Source organism: Ictalurus punctatus, chromosome 22 (genome assembly GCF_001660625.3).
Source record: "Ictalurus punctatus breed USDA103 chromosome 22, Coco_2.0, whole genome shotgun sequence".
Taxonomy (NCBI): Eukaryota; Metazoa; Chordata; class Actinopteri; order Siluriformes; family Ictaluridae; genus Ictalurus; species Ictalurus punctatus.
The window spans coordinates 10,499,420-10,518,025 of NC_030437.2; the positions used below are offsets into that span (position 1 = coordinate 10,499,420).

At 43.8% G+C, this 18,606-nt stretch overlaps 1 protein-coding gene across 9 annotated transcripts in view; it reads left to right on the forward strand.

Moving 5' to 3' along the window:
- The window catches only part of mef2cb (myocyte enhancer factor 2cb), a 68,157-nt gene that overhangs the window by 15,309 nt on the left and 34,242 nt on the right, over window positions 1–18,606 (forward strand). For all 9 annotated transcript variants that reach the window (XM_047150050.2, XM_053674332.1, XM_047150046.2 and 6 more), the window contains one exon: window positions 16,552–16,760. In XM_047150050.2, coding sequence (XP_047006006.1) covers window positions 16,707–16,760 — 54 coding nt within the window. In that variant the 5' untranslated portion in view covers window positions 16,552–16,706. The remainder of the gene's footprint in view (window positions 1–16,551; window positions 16,761–18,606) is intronic.

The following is an 18,606-nucleotide window of genomic DNA, read 5'->3' on the forward strand; positions in this document are numbered from 1 at the left end:
GCGCTTTGTGTGTGTGTGTGTGTGTGTGTCTGTAAATGCAGGCATGTTTGTCTCACCTGTTGTTCTCCTGGGATTTAGTATTTGGCTAATCTGCCCAGCAGGAAGGTGAACACACTCACATGTTAATATGTTAACATGAAGATATACAGAAAGCTCTCTCTCTCTCTCTCTCTCTCTCTCTCTCTCTCTCTCTCTCTCTCTCTCTTTCTCACACACACACACACACACACACACACACACACATACATACACACAGAGGTCCTCCTCAGACCTGTCGTCTCCGGGAAATCACTAGGGATTTTGCCAGTGTCGATTCACAAAACCAACAGTGACAACAGTTCCCCCAAAGAGCGGGATTAGCTCCACACGTGTCACTAGGATTGGCTAGAGGACCTAAACCGATTGTCAGGGGCATGGAGCACACCATATATATATATATATATATATATATATATATATATATATATATATATATATATATATACATATATCTGTCTCACAGTACTGTAACACTGTACCACCTGCTGGGATTTCTGTTGTTCAGATTTTGCAGTAGCTCCATTTGAAATGATTAATTAATCATCTTTTAAACTATTGGAATTGTGCTTGGAGATCTAATTAGCGGGAGGAAATCATACAGGCATTCCTGTTCAACTTGAAACGCTAACTTGCCATCATCAGAATTAAACGATTTAATGACCCGCATTATTACGCTTTAGAGTTGAACTTAGGAATAGTCCATACATGTTTGTGAAGGGCATAAAGAGTTTACAAAAATGTTTCCATTTGCAAATTCAGATTGGCAAGATCTAGCAGTAATTAGTAATTAGAAGTAATTGCACTTTTCTTGCCCAGAGGTAAGGAAATCAGTGTGTCTTGCAGTTTTGTGACTGCTTATTTATCTTTTGCACAAAGGGGAGCCTTCTTATAAAGTACTTCATGGTGGCATGTGTGAGTAAATGTATTTGTTAATCGCGAACGATTTTCACTGTCGATTGAGCAAAATTTATTCCGAGTGCCTTGCCGTCACTCTATGATCTTTGCCTTCGAGGTTAGCGAATGTTTATTTTTAATGCTTATGCTCTGAGGCAAGCGCGTATGTCTCAGTAAGTTTCCAGCGCAAACAGGTGATTAAGTCACTCTAAGAATGAAAGTAAACTTTTTTTTTTTTAATTATTAAAGCTTGTTTACAGAAACTGTTATTGAGATTTGTTTAAATGTACTTGTTTAGATTTTTTTTAAATGATATTTTTTGTCTAATTGCTTTAACATACACGCAAAGCGAAGAAACCTGCTTCAGACCTGTAATTTTGCACTCGAATGGGGTAAGATGCGTCAGCGTATAAGGAAGCGTACCCAAAGTACAAAATCCTGTCCTGCTGACTTTCGTCTCTGCGTTCGCCTCTATCTAGTAATTAACAGTGATGCCTGGCGATGTTCTGTCAGTGTAACAGGGAAGAGAGTATATGGGTTTTGTTTGGCAGGGGTGTTTGCGAGATCACCGAGGAATTCAACAGCCTTTGATGTCTGCTTACATTGTAAAACATATTTCAGAATATTTCTGCATAACGTTGCGCTGAGCGACGCTTGTTTTGCGAAGCTCCGCCATGTGTTACGGGCTCATTCTCATGCTGTACACCGTTGGGTGGAGTCCTGTGAGGTGGTGGAGGCCAGGAGGTGGGTTGGGCGGCGTGGTTGTGCAGGAGTTTGGTACATTTTTGTCTGTGTTTGTGTATGCGCAGACAGAGGAGAGCTGTGAAAGACCACATGGCCGACTTGAAAGAGGCTGTGTGATAGAGAAGGCGGTGCGCGTATTGATGTGTGTGTGAATGTGTATGTGGTTATGAAGACAGCGTGACTCCAGTCTTCTCATCCTTCCGACGCACGTCGAGCTCTGAACCTCGCTGCACTAACAGTATGGCCGAGGTTTCATTCTAAATAGCACCGTAAAGTATCGAAGGAACCTCCTGTTCACTCCTCGGATCACCGTATCACGCACATGCACGGCACTGTGTGGTCTGAAAAGTCGAAAACTCCTGGCCTTCCTCAAAATGATGTCCAAGTGTCCTGATTATGGGAAAGGAGGAGAGAGAAGACCAGGAGCAGATAAGAGAGAGAAACAACAGTAGAATGTGTTTAAATATTGGATCACCCCTACATGTAGAAGCTTCTAAGTAGATTACTTTTTTCCCTCTTCAGCGACATACACATAAGTGCTCACGATCAGTGCGAGCCTCCAGTAATTAAAGGCGCCAGGTCTCCTATTTGAGGCCGTATCTGTTTGTTTTTGTTTTATTTTCGGTTGCAGACCCTGCAAGTATAACCTTGAAAATGCTCCCTGAGATTCTGATTTCTCTGTCATTCTGACCACTTGGCGAAACCCACCCAGGACTGCAACGATTCTTTTATATGTTCAGCCTAAGTGTGTTTGTCAAGTGCACTCCTCAGGAAGGGAGACTCTAGGTGAAGCACTAGCATGTCACAGTACTATCGCAGTGCTGGCTAATGCCCAAGAAGTGCTGAAAAATAAGAAGAAAAAAAAAATGAGATGCAGAGGGAAGTGTGTGTGTATGTGTGGGGTGGGGGGGGTGTTGATGCTGAAATATTTTCCAGCGAATGTAATTTATCTTTGTCAGTGGGGGCAGCATAGCCCTGTCACTCTGTAACATCCTCTGGTGGGAGTGAAGGAGGGGGACAGAGGGCCCTCTGTGTCCCGGCCAGGAGCAGCATCCATCTGAAAAGCTGCCGTCAGACTAGCGCTGGGATATTTTTAGTAGATCCTGTCTCCACAATGGGCTCGGAAGGTGGAGGCCCTTGAGCCGCTTTTTCAACAAAAAAAAAAAAAAGGGTTGTGACGCAGTTATTTTATCACGCACTATACTCTCGTTAGCCAGCATTGAAAAACACTACTGAAAAAGCTCTACTGGGACGAAACGCGACGGCCGTGAATCGCCATTCCAGTTTGAGTGTAGAGCTAAAGGGTAAAGTTTTTGTTCCGTTCGCGCTTGAGTTTTCGGCAGCGCGGGCACTGCATCAGTTCAGGCTTTCCTCTGTTTTTGCAGCACACACCTGTATATATTTCCACAGTCACCTGTGCCTTTATCAGCGCCACCCTGTCATCCAAGCAGGGGGCTGGAGTGGCACGAGAAAAGGATGCGCAGCAGTGGACGTGCTCCGAGAGTGGGGCAGAAGAAGGGAGTGAGAAAGAAAAGGAAGGAGGAAGAGAAAAAGAGTAGAGGCGTGTGAGGGGCTGGCGTTATGACACTTCATGCCTTTGTGTTTGGGGTGGCTGCTGTACAGGGCCCTTCAACAGGCTGTCACCTCACGGCCCATCAAATGAGCCTGCTTCTGCTTCTGCTTCTGGCTCTCTCTCCTCAGGCTGCTGCAGCCTTAAATCCGCACACAGACAGAGCAACTTTCATTTATACTATACCTGATTCATTCCAGGAAGTTTTGAAAATCATTAAAAGTGTTTTATTTTCTTGGAATAAGATATGTCAGACTTTCTCTCTTTTGTAAGTGATAAACTGGGGAAAGTCAATACAATGAGCAATGCCGCACTATAACAGTGTCATAAATGACTTTTTTGAGGCGTGGCTATCACCTTTACTTTTATAACACTGATTAATGCCATAGTTAAGGTAACAAGTAGCTTATTAGATGTTGGAATCTATGTACTTTTAGTCTTTGCCAAATAGAAATAACCTTAGATTTGTTGTTTTATTTTAGTGGTTTTTTAAAAAAAAAAAAAAAAAAAAAACAATAGGGCACTAATATTTTTTAGGAAACCTAAGTATCAATATACTTTCCACTTTTTTTGGATTCAGAAAATTGCCGAGGAAGAGAGCAGGCCCTTCGCGGTGTGGATTTGACCCGATCAGTGCTGACTTGCACTCTGTCCTTCAAAACCATTGTTTTCAATGCTCCGCACCCATTTTCTTGTCCATCATTTATTCCTTTGCTTTGTCTCACCACGTGATGGAAATAGACTGGGCAAATGGGCTTATTAAAGATGTCTTCCTTTCTTTCTTCCTTTCTTTCCTTTTCTTTTCTTTCTTGTCCGCAGCACCGTGTGTTTACTTTGATGTATGACTTTTCTTCCAGTAGTTCCTCCAAAGTGCAGCCAATGATGTCATTAATTTTATTACAGATGCACTGTCTGGAAAAGCAGAGAAGGAAAGAAGGGGGGAGAGAGAGAGAAAGAGAGAAAGAGAGAGAGAGGAAATGTGCAGTGCAGTTGTATGCATAATGAATGAGAGGAGCACTTCATTTGAAACTTCAAGGTTTGCTGGGAGAGCAGCAAGGAGAAGAGAGAAGAAATAGAGTGATTAGAGAAAGAAAGATCAAAAGAAAGAAAGAAAGAAAGAAAGAAAGAGAGAGAGAGAGATGCGAAAGCGAGAGGGACCTCACTTCTCTCTGAATGAGTGGACTTGCGGGGGTGGTTGTGTTCACCTGCAGCTGCTCCTGTAGGCCCCAGTGGAAAAACAAATAACCTTGTGTGGTTACAACCGTGTGTGTGTATGTGTGTGTGTGTGTGTGTGTGTGTGTGTGTGTGCGCGAGTGTCTGTGCGTGTGTGTGTGCGTGTACACGTGTGTGTTCAACCCTGACAATCTTGGAGCTCCTATGTCAGAGTGCAAGTAACACGGGCATGGTATTAAGCTTGCTGGCTTGCCCGTGGCCCGTACTTCCTAAACAGCGCTGTCCCGACAGAAATAGCTCAGCCGTGAGATTGACTTTTCTCCCCTCGTGATCGCCCACGCTCGGCTCGTCCCGTGGCTACCTGTGTGAGCTCAATGCATTGTCGAGTTAAAAATGGCCGCTGTATTATTTTTGGACCAGAGCTGCGAATCGGTTTATAAATAGCAGAGGAAGTGAGGGGATACATGCCGAGACTCTGGCTACCTTAGCAGTTCCACTGACATCCAGCACCCGTGTCTCTCTCTCTCTCTCTCTCTCCCCCCTTCTTCCTGTTTCTCATTTGCTTCATTTGGTCTAGCTCATTTTTACAAATATATTGTACAGTTTTCCCCAACCACATAAAACACTCCTGCATGTGCGGAAAGAGGCGTTAATAAAGGCAAGCAAAGTTCTCGCGTAGACGCAATCAGCTCCATGTCCACAACATGCCTTATGTATATACATGCATCATTTCTTTTATTTCTTCATAAACTCTGTGGACTGAAATACGCTTGCTTAGTTGCTCACCCGCTACCTATACGCTAGGTGTGGGTGATGTGACAATATGCTGCGGTTATTGCAAGAAATTACATCACGTTATGCTTTTGCGAACGCATCGTGGGGATCATGTGTATATGTAGAACACTGCAAACTTCTTAAAGAGTTTTTCAGCCAGTTGTAGAGAACGTGAAGGAACAACAACCTCATGAATAAAATATTACGAAGCTGATTAAACATATGGTTCGTACAATTTGGCGCTGCTTTGTTGGTGCATTGCGTGTTTCACAGCTCGGCGGCAAGCCTCCACCAAGTAAAACCAAAGGTTGAGATACACATGGGTTTCCGTCTTCAAGCAGCGTGCTTTTGTGTGTTTTTGTCGTTTACGCCCACCCCAGGAAAACAATATGACGGAATATGATGTAAGAGTTGTGTTTTTACTCTGAGGACATTTTAAGATGTGGCCTAATATAATTTTTTTTTTAACTGAAAATGAATGCTCTTTACATATACTGGGTGTAAAGAGTTTTGTGAGGACATGATTTCGTTGAAAACACCCGTATAGATTCACACGATCTGTATGTGTCTCCTGCAGGGATGTTCTTTAAGCCAATGAATCATAAGCCAGAAGGACAGAGCGACAGTGACAGCCAGAATGATAGAGAGACAGAGTGGACAAAGGCCCCGCGCCCACTTCCTGTCACCTTTGAAAGACACACTTCTGACTAAATACACACAACGTTCGGTGTAATGTTTCAGGTCTTTTGTGGAAAAGAAAGTTGTACTGAAACAAGTATAGCGTTTGAGCTCTTAATCTTATCTAATCTTAACCATCTAGTGCATCTTTAGCAACAAAGATAAAGGCTCTATTGCATGTTCATAGTAATTAGGCAGTATTTTAACCCTCCCACCACCCCAGCCGTCTATCCATCTCACTGTCTGACTCTGTGTGTTAATTAAGCTCGTCACTTGCAGAAAGCACGCGATTTTCCTTACCAGGGAAAGTGCTTTATTTTCAGTTTTTTTTTTTTTTTTTTAAATCAGAAAGCTGCCATGCAGCATGTTGATGACCCATTTCTCAGATTGTTCAGAAAACAAGAGCACCGTGAAATCCACGGGGATTACCATACACGACAGAGCGCACGCAAGAGAGATAGCGAGTGCGATAGAAAGGGGAGAACAATTGTTCATTTTCGGTGGGACGTGGATTTGATTTATTTCAATTGCCTTCCTCTTCCTTCTCAATGCTATACGAGAACCCTCACACACATACACACACACACACACACACACACACATCCAACCCCTGTATCTCCCTCCTCCACAAATGTTAGCACGGATTAGCTTCCGCTGTTGCAATAGCCCCCTCGGTTAATTACATGTGTAATGAGTTGTTTATTTGGGATAATGCGCAGCAGGAGCGCTGGCCCAAACGCTGCAGCCAGGAGCAGACCCAGGCACACTGAGGCAGAGTGAGGGATATGTCGGAGGAAAGGACGATAACAGAAATACTGGGGGGAGAGTTATCAGTGTGAGCTCCGAAGGAGGATCAGTGGGGTGGGGGGGTGGGGGGGGGGGGTGTTGGAGTGAGTAGTCTCTCTTGCATTCTCAGTCCCATCCTGGAGTCAAATGACCTCAGGACTTTTCTCAGGGTGGAGAAACTTGGAAAAAAGGAGGGCCAGTAGCTCGGAAAACACACTCATGTCAACAAAAAAGGGAAAGCAAAGTTCACAGAAGAGGGAATGAGGGATGTGTGCCCAGCAGTGGTGTAAGGGAGTGGAAAAGACTGTGGGTGCGAGTATAGCTGAGGGAGGGAGGGAGAGAGAGAAAGAGAAGGGAGAGACGGGTTCTGCTATCATTAGCCGAAGGGGACAGGCGAGGTTATGTGAACGGTGCAGCTGGAGAGGGTGCAGAGGGAATTGGTGCATGTCTCTGCGCTGAGTGGCTGAGGCCTTGTGAACCGGCTTCCCTCCCCCTTCTACGCAGCATGCACTTTCCCAAAGCAAACCCGAAAAAAAACAAAAACAACAAAAAAAAGTAGCAAAGATGGAGAGGATAAGCTTCTGGAGCAGAATCCAAAACACACATACATACACACTTGATTTATACACCATTAGCTGTAGGCACTTGCCTCTCCTTGTTTTCTTTCCTCTTGTTATCAGCCGGATCAAGAAACACACGGTATTCAGCGAGAGCTAGCGATTAGCGTCAGAATAACAGTAATTAGAAGGGTCATTATTTTTGATACCCTCCTCCAAACAAAGACGTAGTAGCCTTCTTTCTCTCTTTTTTTATTTCAACCATAAAAAAAGCAAAAAAGATTTATTTATTTATTTTTAATTCGCCCTGTTTTGCTCTGTGCCTTGTTTTTTTTTTTCACTGGGCCATTATGGAGAAAATGAACGAGAAGCACAAGCCAGGCTAATCAGCAGAGAGCATCAGACAGGCTAAAAGACCCAAACTTTCCTTGTCACCCTTTTGTGATTTCACGCAAGAAAACAGAAAGGGGGAAAAAAAAACACGCCTGCCACAGCTGCGAGACACGAGAAACACACTGGAAAGGAGGCTATGCAAATGCGAGCAGGCCCGCCACCATATCCACCAACACATCATAGTTCACAAGCTACTCCTACAAAATGGCAGAATGGACGCTCGGAGAGGAAAAGTGATAGAAAATACGTAATAGAAGTGTTTTATTCATGCAACAGGAGGCTCTTGTAGAAGGAGAGGTACTTTAATGGCAGTGACGGTGTGTTCACTGACAAATGTTTCAAGGAAATATATATATATATATATATATATATATATATATATATATATATATGTGTGTGTGTGTGTGTGTGTGTGTGTGTGTATATATAAATATATGTAATACACCTTACAGACTTTTCAATATCAGTCATGTCATGCCTCGTTTGCTATATGCAAAATAGAAGGCCTGATAGATGGTGTGTGTGTTACTGATATGGAGGTTTGAAACAGACTCAAGTCAATTCAAAATGCTCAGTGCCATATTACAGTCTCATTCTGAAGTGTTAAACATCAGCACAGTGCATCAAATCCAGCCAGCGTTGCTCTTCTCCTTGCTCCCCTCTTGAGCGTTTAGTTGTTTTTTTTTCTTTTGAAAGTTTGGGCCTGGTTGATTCGCCACAGCTGCGTGGACTCTTTAATCAGACGCTATCTTTTTGCCCGTTTACCCCGCCACCCTTTCGCTGTCATTCCCCCCCACCCCGCCTGTAGGCCTTCCTCATCCCCTAACGCATTTTAATTGGTCGCGTTCTGTGACAAATTACGAGGGCTCGCTTTGATGAGGTCGGCCCGAGTTGTTGCCAGAACGGAGCGTGCCCGGCGTTTGCGGCATTTGCTGACTTCTCTCACCACTACAAACATGCCGTGGAGCGGAGAGGAGAGAAGGGAGGAGGGTATGCTGGTCCCATAATGAAAGACTAGGGATCGGGTCGGCCCCTGGGGGAGTGCCATATTCCTTCCTTTACACTTTACACCACGGGTCTGGACGTATCTATGCCTTTCTTAGTAAGTCGAGAGTTTATTCTATAATTTTTTTTTTTTTCTTGTATAAAAACAGTGTTATGATCTGGCTTGGTCAAATGATGAATAATGACTATGATGACATGAAGAGGATATGGGCTTAACTGATTTTTTTTTTTTCCCTCATTGCTAATAGACAGGAAATTACATATTGAGAAGAGCCTTACACATACTAAATAAGGCATAGAGCAAGAATTGAAGGACACGAGGAAGAGAGAAAGAAAAATGGCAGTCATGTTGCTTGTTTAGACAAACCCCAACTGTAACAATCAGAGTTAAATGATGCGAGAGATCAACAGCGCAGCAGTGCTCTCAACAATCAGCCCAATCAGCTTGTGGTAATCCTGAAATGACTGTGACATCATGTCGGAAAACCGGAGGTGGAGGGATGACTGTATAGCTTCTTTTTTTTTTTTTTTTTTTACAGAAGGAGAGTTTACAGCCTCTCTTTCCATCCTCTCCTCGATCTGGGTTACTTCATTTCCGTACAGCACTTTTGGGACCGAGGAAAGAGAGAGAAAGATGATAAAAAAAAGAAAAGGCTCAGGTTGAAGTTATAAAGAAGATCCTTGTTGAAGTGCCATGCCTTTGTCTATCTTACAGTCGGTGGCAGTTGACCTACGAATATCCTGCGACTCTATGGTTTATGGTTTGTGTGTTTCATTTAAAGTGGTCGTTGTTGGATATTGCCTTGGACCTACATTTCTGTACACTTATTTTCATTGTGAAATATTTGACCGTCAGAACCGGCTTCAAAATTACTGAAAGTCAAATAATTTGCTTACAGAGGCGAACAGAAAGCTTGGGCTTACACTGATAAAGGAGCAGGTGTTGCAGTCGCTCAGTTCAAATGCAACCGTTCGAACTTCTACGATTATACCGGATTACGCATTTCATATAAATTCCTGCTCACGTGCAAGAGATTTTATGACCCAGGAATGTGTGTGTAATATTGTCAGATTTATTGCAACTAAAGCAAAACTTCTGGTAAAAGGCACTTTTACCATCTTTACTGAATTACTCAATAGGAGAAGAAAAAAAAAAAGAACTGTGCAGTGACTGAACATGCTGATTGATCGGGATATAAGAGGAGGTTGCTTCACTTCCCTTTTCTCCCTCTCTCTGACTTCTTGGCCAGGCATCAGAGGGAAGAAAGAAAAAAAAAACTCAATTTCTGTAAAACACTTCAATATCAAGTGCCTCAGTGGCTTACTGTACATATATTTGCCTCATGAGAAAATAAAAAAACGAAGAGAACGATATAAAGGGGAGAGAAAAAGGAAAAGAAGAGGCAGAAGTGAGAAGGAGGTACTGAACGTTGGCACCCGCTCTCAGTCTCTCAGCCGCGTTAGCCTCTAGGCTTAATTGAAGCCAGGAGGGAACGTTTAATAATTGCTGTCAGAAGATCAAATTTAATTCTCTTTTTCACAGGACCGCTGTAGGGTAGGGTGAAACAAATTGTCATCGGAGAGCTCCAAATGAACAAAGCTTTTAATTAGTCTGATTAGAACGCCGAGGTGGTGAGGGGGCCGAGGAGGAAGCGCGCGACAAGTAAAAGCGCGATGAAATAATCAGAGGATCATCTGAGCCTGCGGACATGCCGCAGCCCCTCAATGTCCCTCCGACCCCTGAACAAGGCTAACATCATAAGATGCTCTCATCCTCTGCTGATAACGTAATTGGCCGATGTTGCCAGGCCTCATCTCTTCCAAGTGACACGGCTCAGGGCTGTGTTAGTGCAGGGGGGGGATTACTCACCAAGCTCCTGCTTGTATTTATTCCTATCTTTTCTATTCACTGTTTCAAATGTTTCGTGCAGCTTTGTTAGCTGATCAAACGTGAACCCATAGCGTCCTAACTTTTCTACTGTTTGTTTTTTCTTTTCTTTTTTTTTTTGTGCAAGCCTCCAGCAGGGCTATGGCTGCACCTGGATCTGGAGCCACTGTGCATGACGTGGTAGTGGTTAGACATTTGCTGATAAACACAGCTCTGCTCTTGCAGATGTGTGAGGAGAAGAACTCAAACGCCCGATTGTGGTTCTTTAGTCAAATCACCAATGCATCACTATGTTCCTGTAAAATATTACCATTAATTGCAACTTCAGTGGGGTTTTTTTTTTTTTTTTTTTTCTTCTTCTCCTTGATCAGGACCGCAGTGATTTCTTTCCCACAGCCCATGGCTTTTCTTACCTTCTCCTTTTTGTGCCCCCCCTAATAAAACCCAACCAACCTATACAGTTTGTACACTCATATGTCATGCTTCCACTGTCTTATGAACTCATCCACATGTTCAGTCACGTGTATGGCAGACACGACTTAATATTTAGTCATTTTACTTCAAACACTTCCTTTGTTCTTCTTGGAACATTTGCAGAATATTGTTTTGCATCCAGAAAACTGTCTCAGGCGGACAGTGACACGCTCCGTATCTCGGTGATGAGCAGCTGCTTCATCCCTGACACGTGTGTGTATCAAGCCACGTTGTCCTTGGGTGGCTTTGCATTGGCTAACTGACAGACGGCTCTCACCTGGAGTTTGACTCGCGCTGGGCCACACTCACTGTTTACCGAGCGAGCGAGCGACAAGACGTCTGTCAGCACCCCTTCATCCGTCCACCCCTTTTGCTGCTTTGTGTGGACACATGTCCCCAGTGCAAGGCCATATTCCAGGACTGATCATTTCAGATAGATAAATACGACACGTACTTTATTAAGCTCAGATCATAAAGAGAAGCTTCTGAATTCACCTTACTTTTGTTCTGTCTGCATTTAAAAACAATCGCTTGAACTCAACAAGTCCTTGGCTGCTGAAACAGACTCAGAAACTATTGCAAAGCACAGGATAAACATGTCACATCTTCTGCTCATTTGATAAAACACTGGGCGGCCTGGAGCTATTTTCTAAAGAGAGGTTTTTGTTCTTTAAAAAAGAAAAAGAAAAAGTCCACAGCTGATTGTGAGAGAGACAGGAGCGAAACCTTGCAGTGGAATAACCATGAAAGAACACTCTGTGTGGTGTAAATGAAACCTCTCCTTTTCCATCGAATGCACTAATCTTACATAGCAACTGAAAAGACCTATTCACCAAATATCGCCCTGCGAAGTGCAGTTCATCCATAATTTCACATATTCGCTAATCAAGCCACATATTGTGGCGTTTCTCAGGGTTTTTTTTTTTTTTCGTGCCATGGGTGAGATATTTATGAGTGCCATAAAAACAGTAGAGGTGTGTGAGCTTGAGACTCAAATCCATTGGTCAAATGAATGCAGTGATGTCACATAGTAAGTGGAAGTCTTGGAAGACGGTTCGTGCGTCGACTTTGTCGACTCTGCTGCCTTCTTGGCCCAGAATCCTTCGCTTCCAGCACTCGCATCAGAAAGTGGCCGTTTGGTTACGGTCAGTGGCGGCGGCGGCGGCCTCAACTCTCTTTCTTTCTGTTCGTCTCTTCTTTTCTGGCCGGGAGAAGGAAGCGCAGGAGTTTTGGTTCCCATTTTGTGCACTCTGGAACAGTTTAGGAAAGGAAGCACCTTTACACCTTTGATTGTCTGTGGTTGCTGATGTCACGTCCTTCCTCCAGGCTCTGTGTTTGTGTGAGTCTGCGTGTGTTTCCTGTTGCTCTGTCCAGTCGTGCTCGAAGGTAAGACCAGTCCTGAAATACTGGTGTATGAAACTGTGTCTGTTATACTTGTTATACATATTAGCATCATGTTCATCTTTTTGCTGCTAAACAACATGGGGACCAAAGAGAATTCATGTACTCGATTTATCTTTATTGCAGTATTTCAACGTTGCTTAAAGCCCCCCCCCACACACACACACAATCTCCTTAAGCTCAGAAGGTGGTAAAGCGTCATGCTGCGACAGCCCACATTTCCGAAAGCCCGGTTCCGCCAAGCCGAATCTCCAGTTTAGGTCACTCATCCCATCGCGTGTTGGATGGACAGCAATGGTAGCCATTCGTCAGAGCTCGTATCTCCCCCAAGCAGCCAGTACAACGCTCAAGAGTCTGTGCATGTAATGACATTACAGAGACAATAGGCCTCCCAGGATCCACTCGCTACGGCCCGCCTGTCTCCCCGTGCACCATTAACTATCGCTGATAAACAGCTGCCTGTCTGCAAATAAGTGCATTAAATAAAACCGGCTCTAAGAAAATAAACACAGTTACGGAAGGAAGAAAATGTGCTTCTGGGATTATGCGAGAAGAGGAAAAAAGACTTCCAAGTGTGAGCCTTGACTAGAGATTGTCCTAACACGCAAATTATTCAGGAAGAACCATTGAAGACGTTTTTTTTTTTTTTTTTTTTTTTTACTGGTCTCTTCAAGGAAATGGGAGTTTATTTGAAAAGTGTGGGGGTTTATTTAATATATCGCACACCTCCTAAAAGGTTTACTTACTGAACTGTAATATGTTATTTCAAATCTCGGCGACCACATTTCCCTGTGAGGATAGAGGGTACTTGCCTGTTCTCAAGCACATGCTATTACCAAATATGCTGCAGATGTGCGGGAGAGCGAGGGAGACGACCGTGGTGACAGTGCAAGCTGAGACGGGGAAGCAGGTATTCGGCATGGCCGACACAGGATACCACTGGAGATTTGATCATCCCGATTGAAAGGTTTCGACCTCTATGTGCTGCGTATTAGGACTGTAATGCGATACAACACCAACGTGTAGCTGCCGCAACGACGCTTCATTACAGCTCATTAACCAAATACACTGCTCTAATACACGGAAACGCGGCAGCCTGGATCTGATACGTAAGCACAAGGAATCATATTCACTCTTTTAAGACTTTGACAAATACAATTGAGCGTCATTTTCTTTTCTTTTTTTCTTCTTCTCCCTAAGTGGAACACTTGGGAATGAAACGACCCAGAATCGTGCCTGCTTTTGTTCGTACCCGTTGCCCTTTTAGCTCCAGTTCTCATCGAGAGAGGGGAAAATGGAAAGAAAGAGAGAGAAAAATGCCTAGCAGCTCATTACATCTCTGTGCTGGCGCTCTTTTTCTCTTTGTCTTTCTTTTTTCCCCTCTCACTCGCTTCCTTTCCAGCATTCTTATTTGTGGCAGAAGAAAATAGGCGTAGTTAACAGATGGGAGGGTCAGCAGCAGCAGTTCTCTCTTTCTCTCTCTCTCTCTCTCTCTCTCTCTCTCCCGAGAGACCCACTCATCTCTCTCTCTCTCTCTCTCTATCATCCTCTCTCATGTTTCTCCCATGTTCTCTTCATGTTTTACTCGTTTCTGCTGTCCTTGCAGTCACACTTACATAAGGAGGCAGCTTATCAAACTAAGCTTCCATCGCTGTCTTATGGCATCCACTATGACCTCTCTCACACTAAGCCAAGGATCTCACTCTTGGCTCTCTCTCTCTCTCTCTCTCTCTCTCTCTCTCATCTTCCTCCTCCTTCTCTCTCTCCTCATGTGCTTTGGACATGGATTAGTAAATTGGCTTAACAAATTGGCGCTCTCTCTCTCTCACTCTGTGTGTCCTTGTCTATCTCTATCTCTCTCTATCTTTGTCTGTCTGTCAGTCTGAAACACACACACACACACACACACACACACACACACTATCTACACACCCAGTTACACATACACAAGCAGCACTACATAGTGCTTGTTCTCATCAGGGATCGGTCTTCCCAGTGTGTTTGTGTGTGTGTGTGTGTGTGTGTGTGTGTGTGTGTGTGTGTGTGTGTGGGGTTGACAGAGTTGTTTTACCAGGTGTTCTCATGTCTACACAGTAGTTCATCGTTCTAGTGTAAATTGAATTGCGCTCATCTGTGGTAATCTAAAATGATGATAATCATGGTGTGTGTGTGTGTGTGTGTGTGTGTTGGGCTTCAAACGCTAACTGTTTTACAATATTACTACCCCTAAAGGATTTTTACTAAAACTCAACAAACCAGGAAGAAGAAAGATGATCAAATTAACGCGAGTGTTTCTTCGAGTGATGCAAACATAAAGCACGCTCTCTGATTTAGTTAGCTGCTTAATCGTTCGAGCTTTGGGCTAGGCCAAGCACGAACGAGACCGGCGAACACGGGCAGCTCGCGCCAGCTTCCCGACTGCATCTCGGTAAATATTTACCCAGTAATCTAGTCATTATCACCAGCTTGTCTGCAGATTGTTTTGCTCCTTGTTCAACAGTAGTCCTTCAGACAATCACCATGCTAGCTTTAATTTCGCCACGCAGGTGCTAAGACACGCTCTTGCTAACAGCTCGCACAAAGCTTGACGTCGTCGCCGGGTATTAACAGAGACCACAGAAGACAAACGCCGGCTGGTTATTAACAGCACTGAATTTTCCTGCGTCTTGCAGAATGCGCGTCTTTGACGAATAGGTTTTGACGCCGTAATGAGAGATTTTAATAACCGGGTGTAGAATTCTATGAAGTAGCCACATGGTGCGATGTTATGGAGAACACCGAGACAGAATTGAACGCTACAAAAGCGAAATAATCATGGCGTTCACCTTGGCGACATAGACGTTCTCCTTACAACTCTGACTCGAATGCACCATTTTAACACCAAACAGGAAGTACCGCGCGAGTTTTCGCCTGTGCGAACGTCTCATGCTTAAGTTTGTGAAATCTGCTTATCAAAGAGCGAGAGAGAGAGAGAGACAGATATGTAGACAGAGGGGAAGACAGAGTGACACATCTTTCACACGTAGCGACATCAATGCCTCTGACTCGTTCTGGCAGCCGCCTGGAAACGTGTTTTCAGAAAGACCTGAAAAGAAGAAGGGACGAGGGAGGAAGAAGAAGAAGAAGATGGGGAAAAAAACCAAGAAGAAGAAGAAGAAGAAGAAAGTGAACGATGGAGGGGTTTTAATGCGACGCCGCTGACAGCTTCGCTGCATTACACCCAGCCTAAATAATGGGATGCTCATTTGCATAACGAGGGACGTTATCACCTCTACTGTCAGAAGAAAACACAACAACACTTCTGCTGCTCCTCCCTGAGATGAATTGGGTTGGCCTACTTTACAGTGCCAGGGAGGTGCACTTGGCATACACACACATACACATGCAAAAGATAGCTCGCACTGTTCGTGTTTGCCAGCTCATTTAATACATGTACGTCTCGAAGACAAGACAGTTTACGGAGAAGCCAGGTTAGCTGCTCGAGTCAGGGCAGCCCGTTCAATCCGAGGAGGTCTCGGCGTGAGAGATGAGCCGTGAAGTGATTACAGGATCACGGCAGAGATAGACTTACCAAGTGTGTATTGCAGGACAAATTCGAAACGGACATTTTTGGCATTGGGCCTCTTTATAAGACCTGCAAGTACCAGAATTGCTTTGGTAAATCAGTCTGCTTCACCCGGAAATCAACTGCTGGATCACATGAAAAATCATTCTTTACATCATCTTTCCCTTGAGTCGCTGTCTTGCAACTTGTAATACATGTGGTAGCGTTTTTCCGAGACTAGGAATCGTTTTTTTTTTCCTCTCTCGGAAACTAGATTCACGTGCTGTTCAGCACGGCATAAATATTACATTGTGCGTGATTAGAGCCGTTAAGTTTGTGTCACTTCGTAAAACCTTGTCAAAAATCTGTGCGACTGTGGAGAGAGTGTGACAGTGCTGTCTCCCCTCGTAGTCAGAGCACCGAAGTGCTGGCTCTGATTTGCATGATATCGACAGTGAAAAACAGAGCGCTCTCGCAAAAAATGTTGACAGATCCTTTTGTCTTTATTCACCATCCCATGTGCTGAGATTATGCTTCTTTTTTTTCTTAGTCTTGACTATCTGCCATAAAGCTTTTCTCTGTCTCTCTCTCTCTCTCTCTCTCTCTCTCTCTCTCTCTCTCTCTATCACAGGTACAGCTGCTGGAATCTTTGAATTGAGTGGAGCAAGTACAGAGAAGAAAGCCTGGTTTGAGGAAACACAACAAAAAAAAAGCAACAAAAAAAAAAGAGAGTCGAGGCCATAAAGTCATTTGGTGAAAGAAGAGAGCGAAGAAAGAAACGGGACAATGGGGAGAAAAAAGATTCAGATCACGCGGATTATGGACGAACGCAACAGACAGGTAAGGCGCACCAGACACCAGTAAGACCGAATTCATACGTTGTAACAGTTTTCAGGAGTGGCGTGCGTTCAAACTGAAACGATCCTTTAAAAATAGCCCCAGCAGCTCGCAACACCCTTCATATGGCCCGTGGCCGACGTGCCACCAGCTGTAGCTAATGGCAGTGGAAGATTATTTTAGCAGGGGTGGGTACAGAGTGGGAGGGGAGCACAAACAAACAGACAAACAACCTCTAAGGCACGCAGAGAGAGAAACTGGGAGGTGGGCGGATCTTTGGGGCCGTACCACTTGGCCCAGTAGTTTTCCTTTTACAGATCAGGTTGTAGGTGGAGACCGATGAGATATGAGCCCTCAGCATGACATCATGCAAGTGGCCTATGTGGCCTTTCTGCACTTATTGTTTTTATCTTTTATAACCTGGTATTTTTCCACGTGTCCACAGATGCTTGTCTGTAATGATGTGACCTTCAAACACAATGAAATGACTGTAATCGTTATGATCAGGGGGAGGAATTATATAGCCATAGCTAAGTTTTGCTGTTGATCCTCTGAATGATTTCATTTGAATTTAGGATTAAATGTAGTTTAGTAATAGGGAGTCTTTTCATGACCTAAACATTCAGGACATGAGACACCAGACAGTCAGGGCTGCAAACACAGACAGATATCATATCTAACAAATTCTGTACTTGTATCGATTATAGTGGTGCCAGTAACATAGGTACTTGTTTTACAGCAAGATCAATGAGCTCTTCTCTTCTCTGTGCGTCTGATATTTACGCTCGGCGGCTGCCAGAGAAATAGGAGTTTAAAGGTGCCTTCAGAGGGCAATCTGTCAAAGGCAGTGAGGTCTTGAGAGACTCTTATTGGTTTCACTTATTGTGACTGTATGTTTTATATATATATATATATATATATATATATATATATATATATATATATATATATATGTATATGTATATGTATATATATATATAAACGTACCATTTTGTAACTTACTGTAGCCAAGCGTTTTGATGGCATGGAACGGGTCCACACTCCAGTTAACGACTGCTGTCTGGACTTTGGGAAGGGCTGATCAATTATTGAAGGCGGAACGAGGGGTCGAGGAGGAGTGAGGGAGAGAAGAGGAAGAGGAGAGTGGAAAGTAATGGGTGTGTCAGGCGGCACAGACGGCAGGGGAACGGTGGCATTAGTCATTTGGCACTCGTGGGTTGAGTGAGTTCTCCCCCCTGAGGAAACCAGAGGCTCACATGCACATGGCGGAGAAGCAAAGATTCACACAAATGAGTCAAAGCCCTTATCATACCAGCAGTCTCTTCGTGTTCTTCTCTTCTGACTGCTGGGGAAAAATACATCCCTAGTAATCTTTGAATAATTTCACAACTCTGTTTAGAAGCCCTGCTTACTGGCTTTCTTTCTTTCTTTCTTTCTTTCTTTCTTTCTTTCTTTCTTTCTTTCTTTCTTTCTTTATTTGAAGATTAATACAGTAAAAAAAAAAAAAAGCTTAAGTAAGACTCTTTCAAAGCATTGTTTCTTCACCGTATGTCACGCATACAATAATCATTTCTAATAGATGTGTTGAGATGATACAATGAAGTAGAAGTGGTCAGGGCAGAGGCGTAGTTTCTTTGATGAATAGCCACAATAGAAGAGGAGAGAGAAGGAAAGAGGAACGAGAGCAAGAAGGATGCATGGTCTAGGTCAGGATGTTTTTGGGGGAGGCTATCGTATTGCACAGAATGCATCCTGTCCTGGTGTTATCACTGCTCTCTTTCCTTCTTTCTCTTGCTGTCCTTCTCTTACTCTCTCACTTTTTCTCCCTCCCCTCCCTCAAGATCAGAGA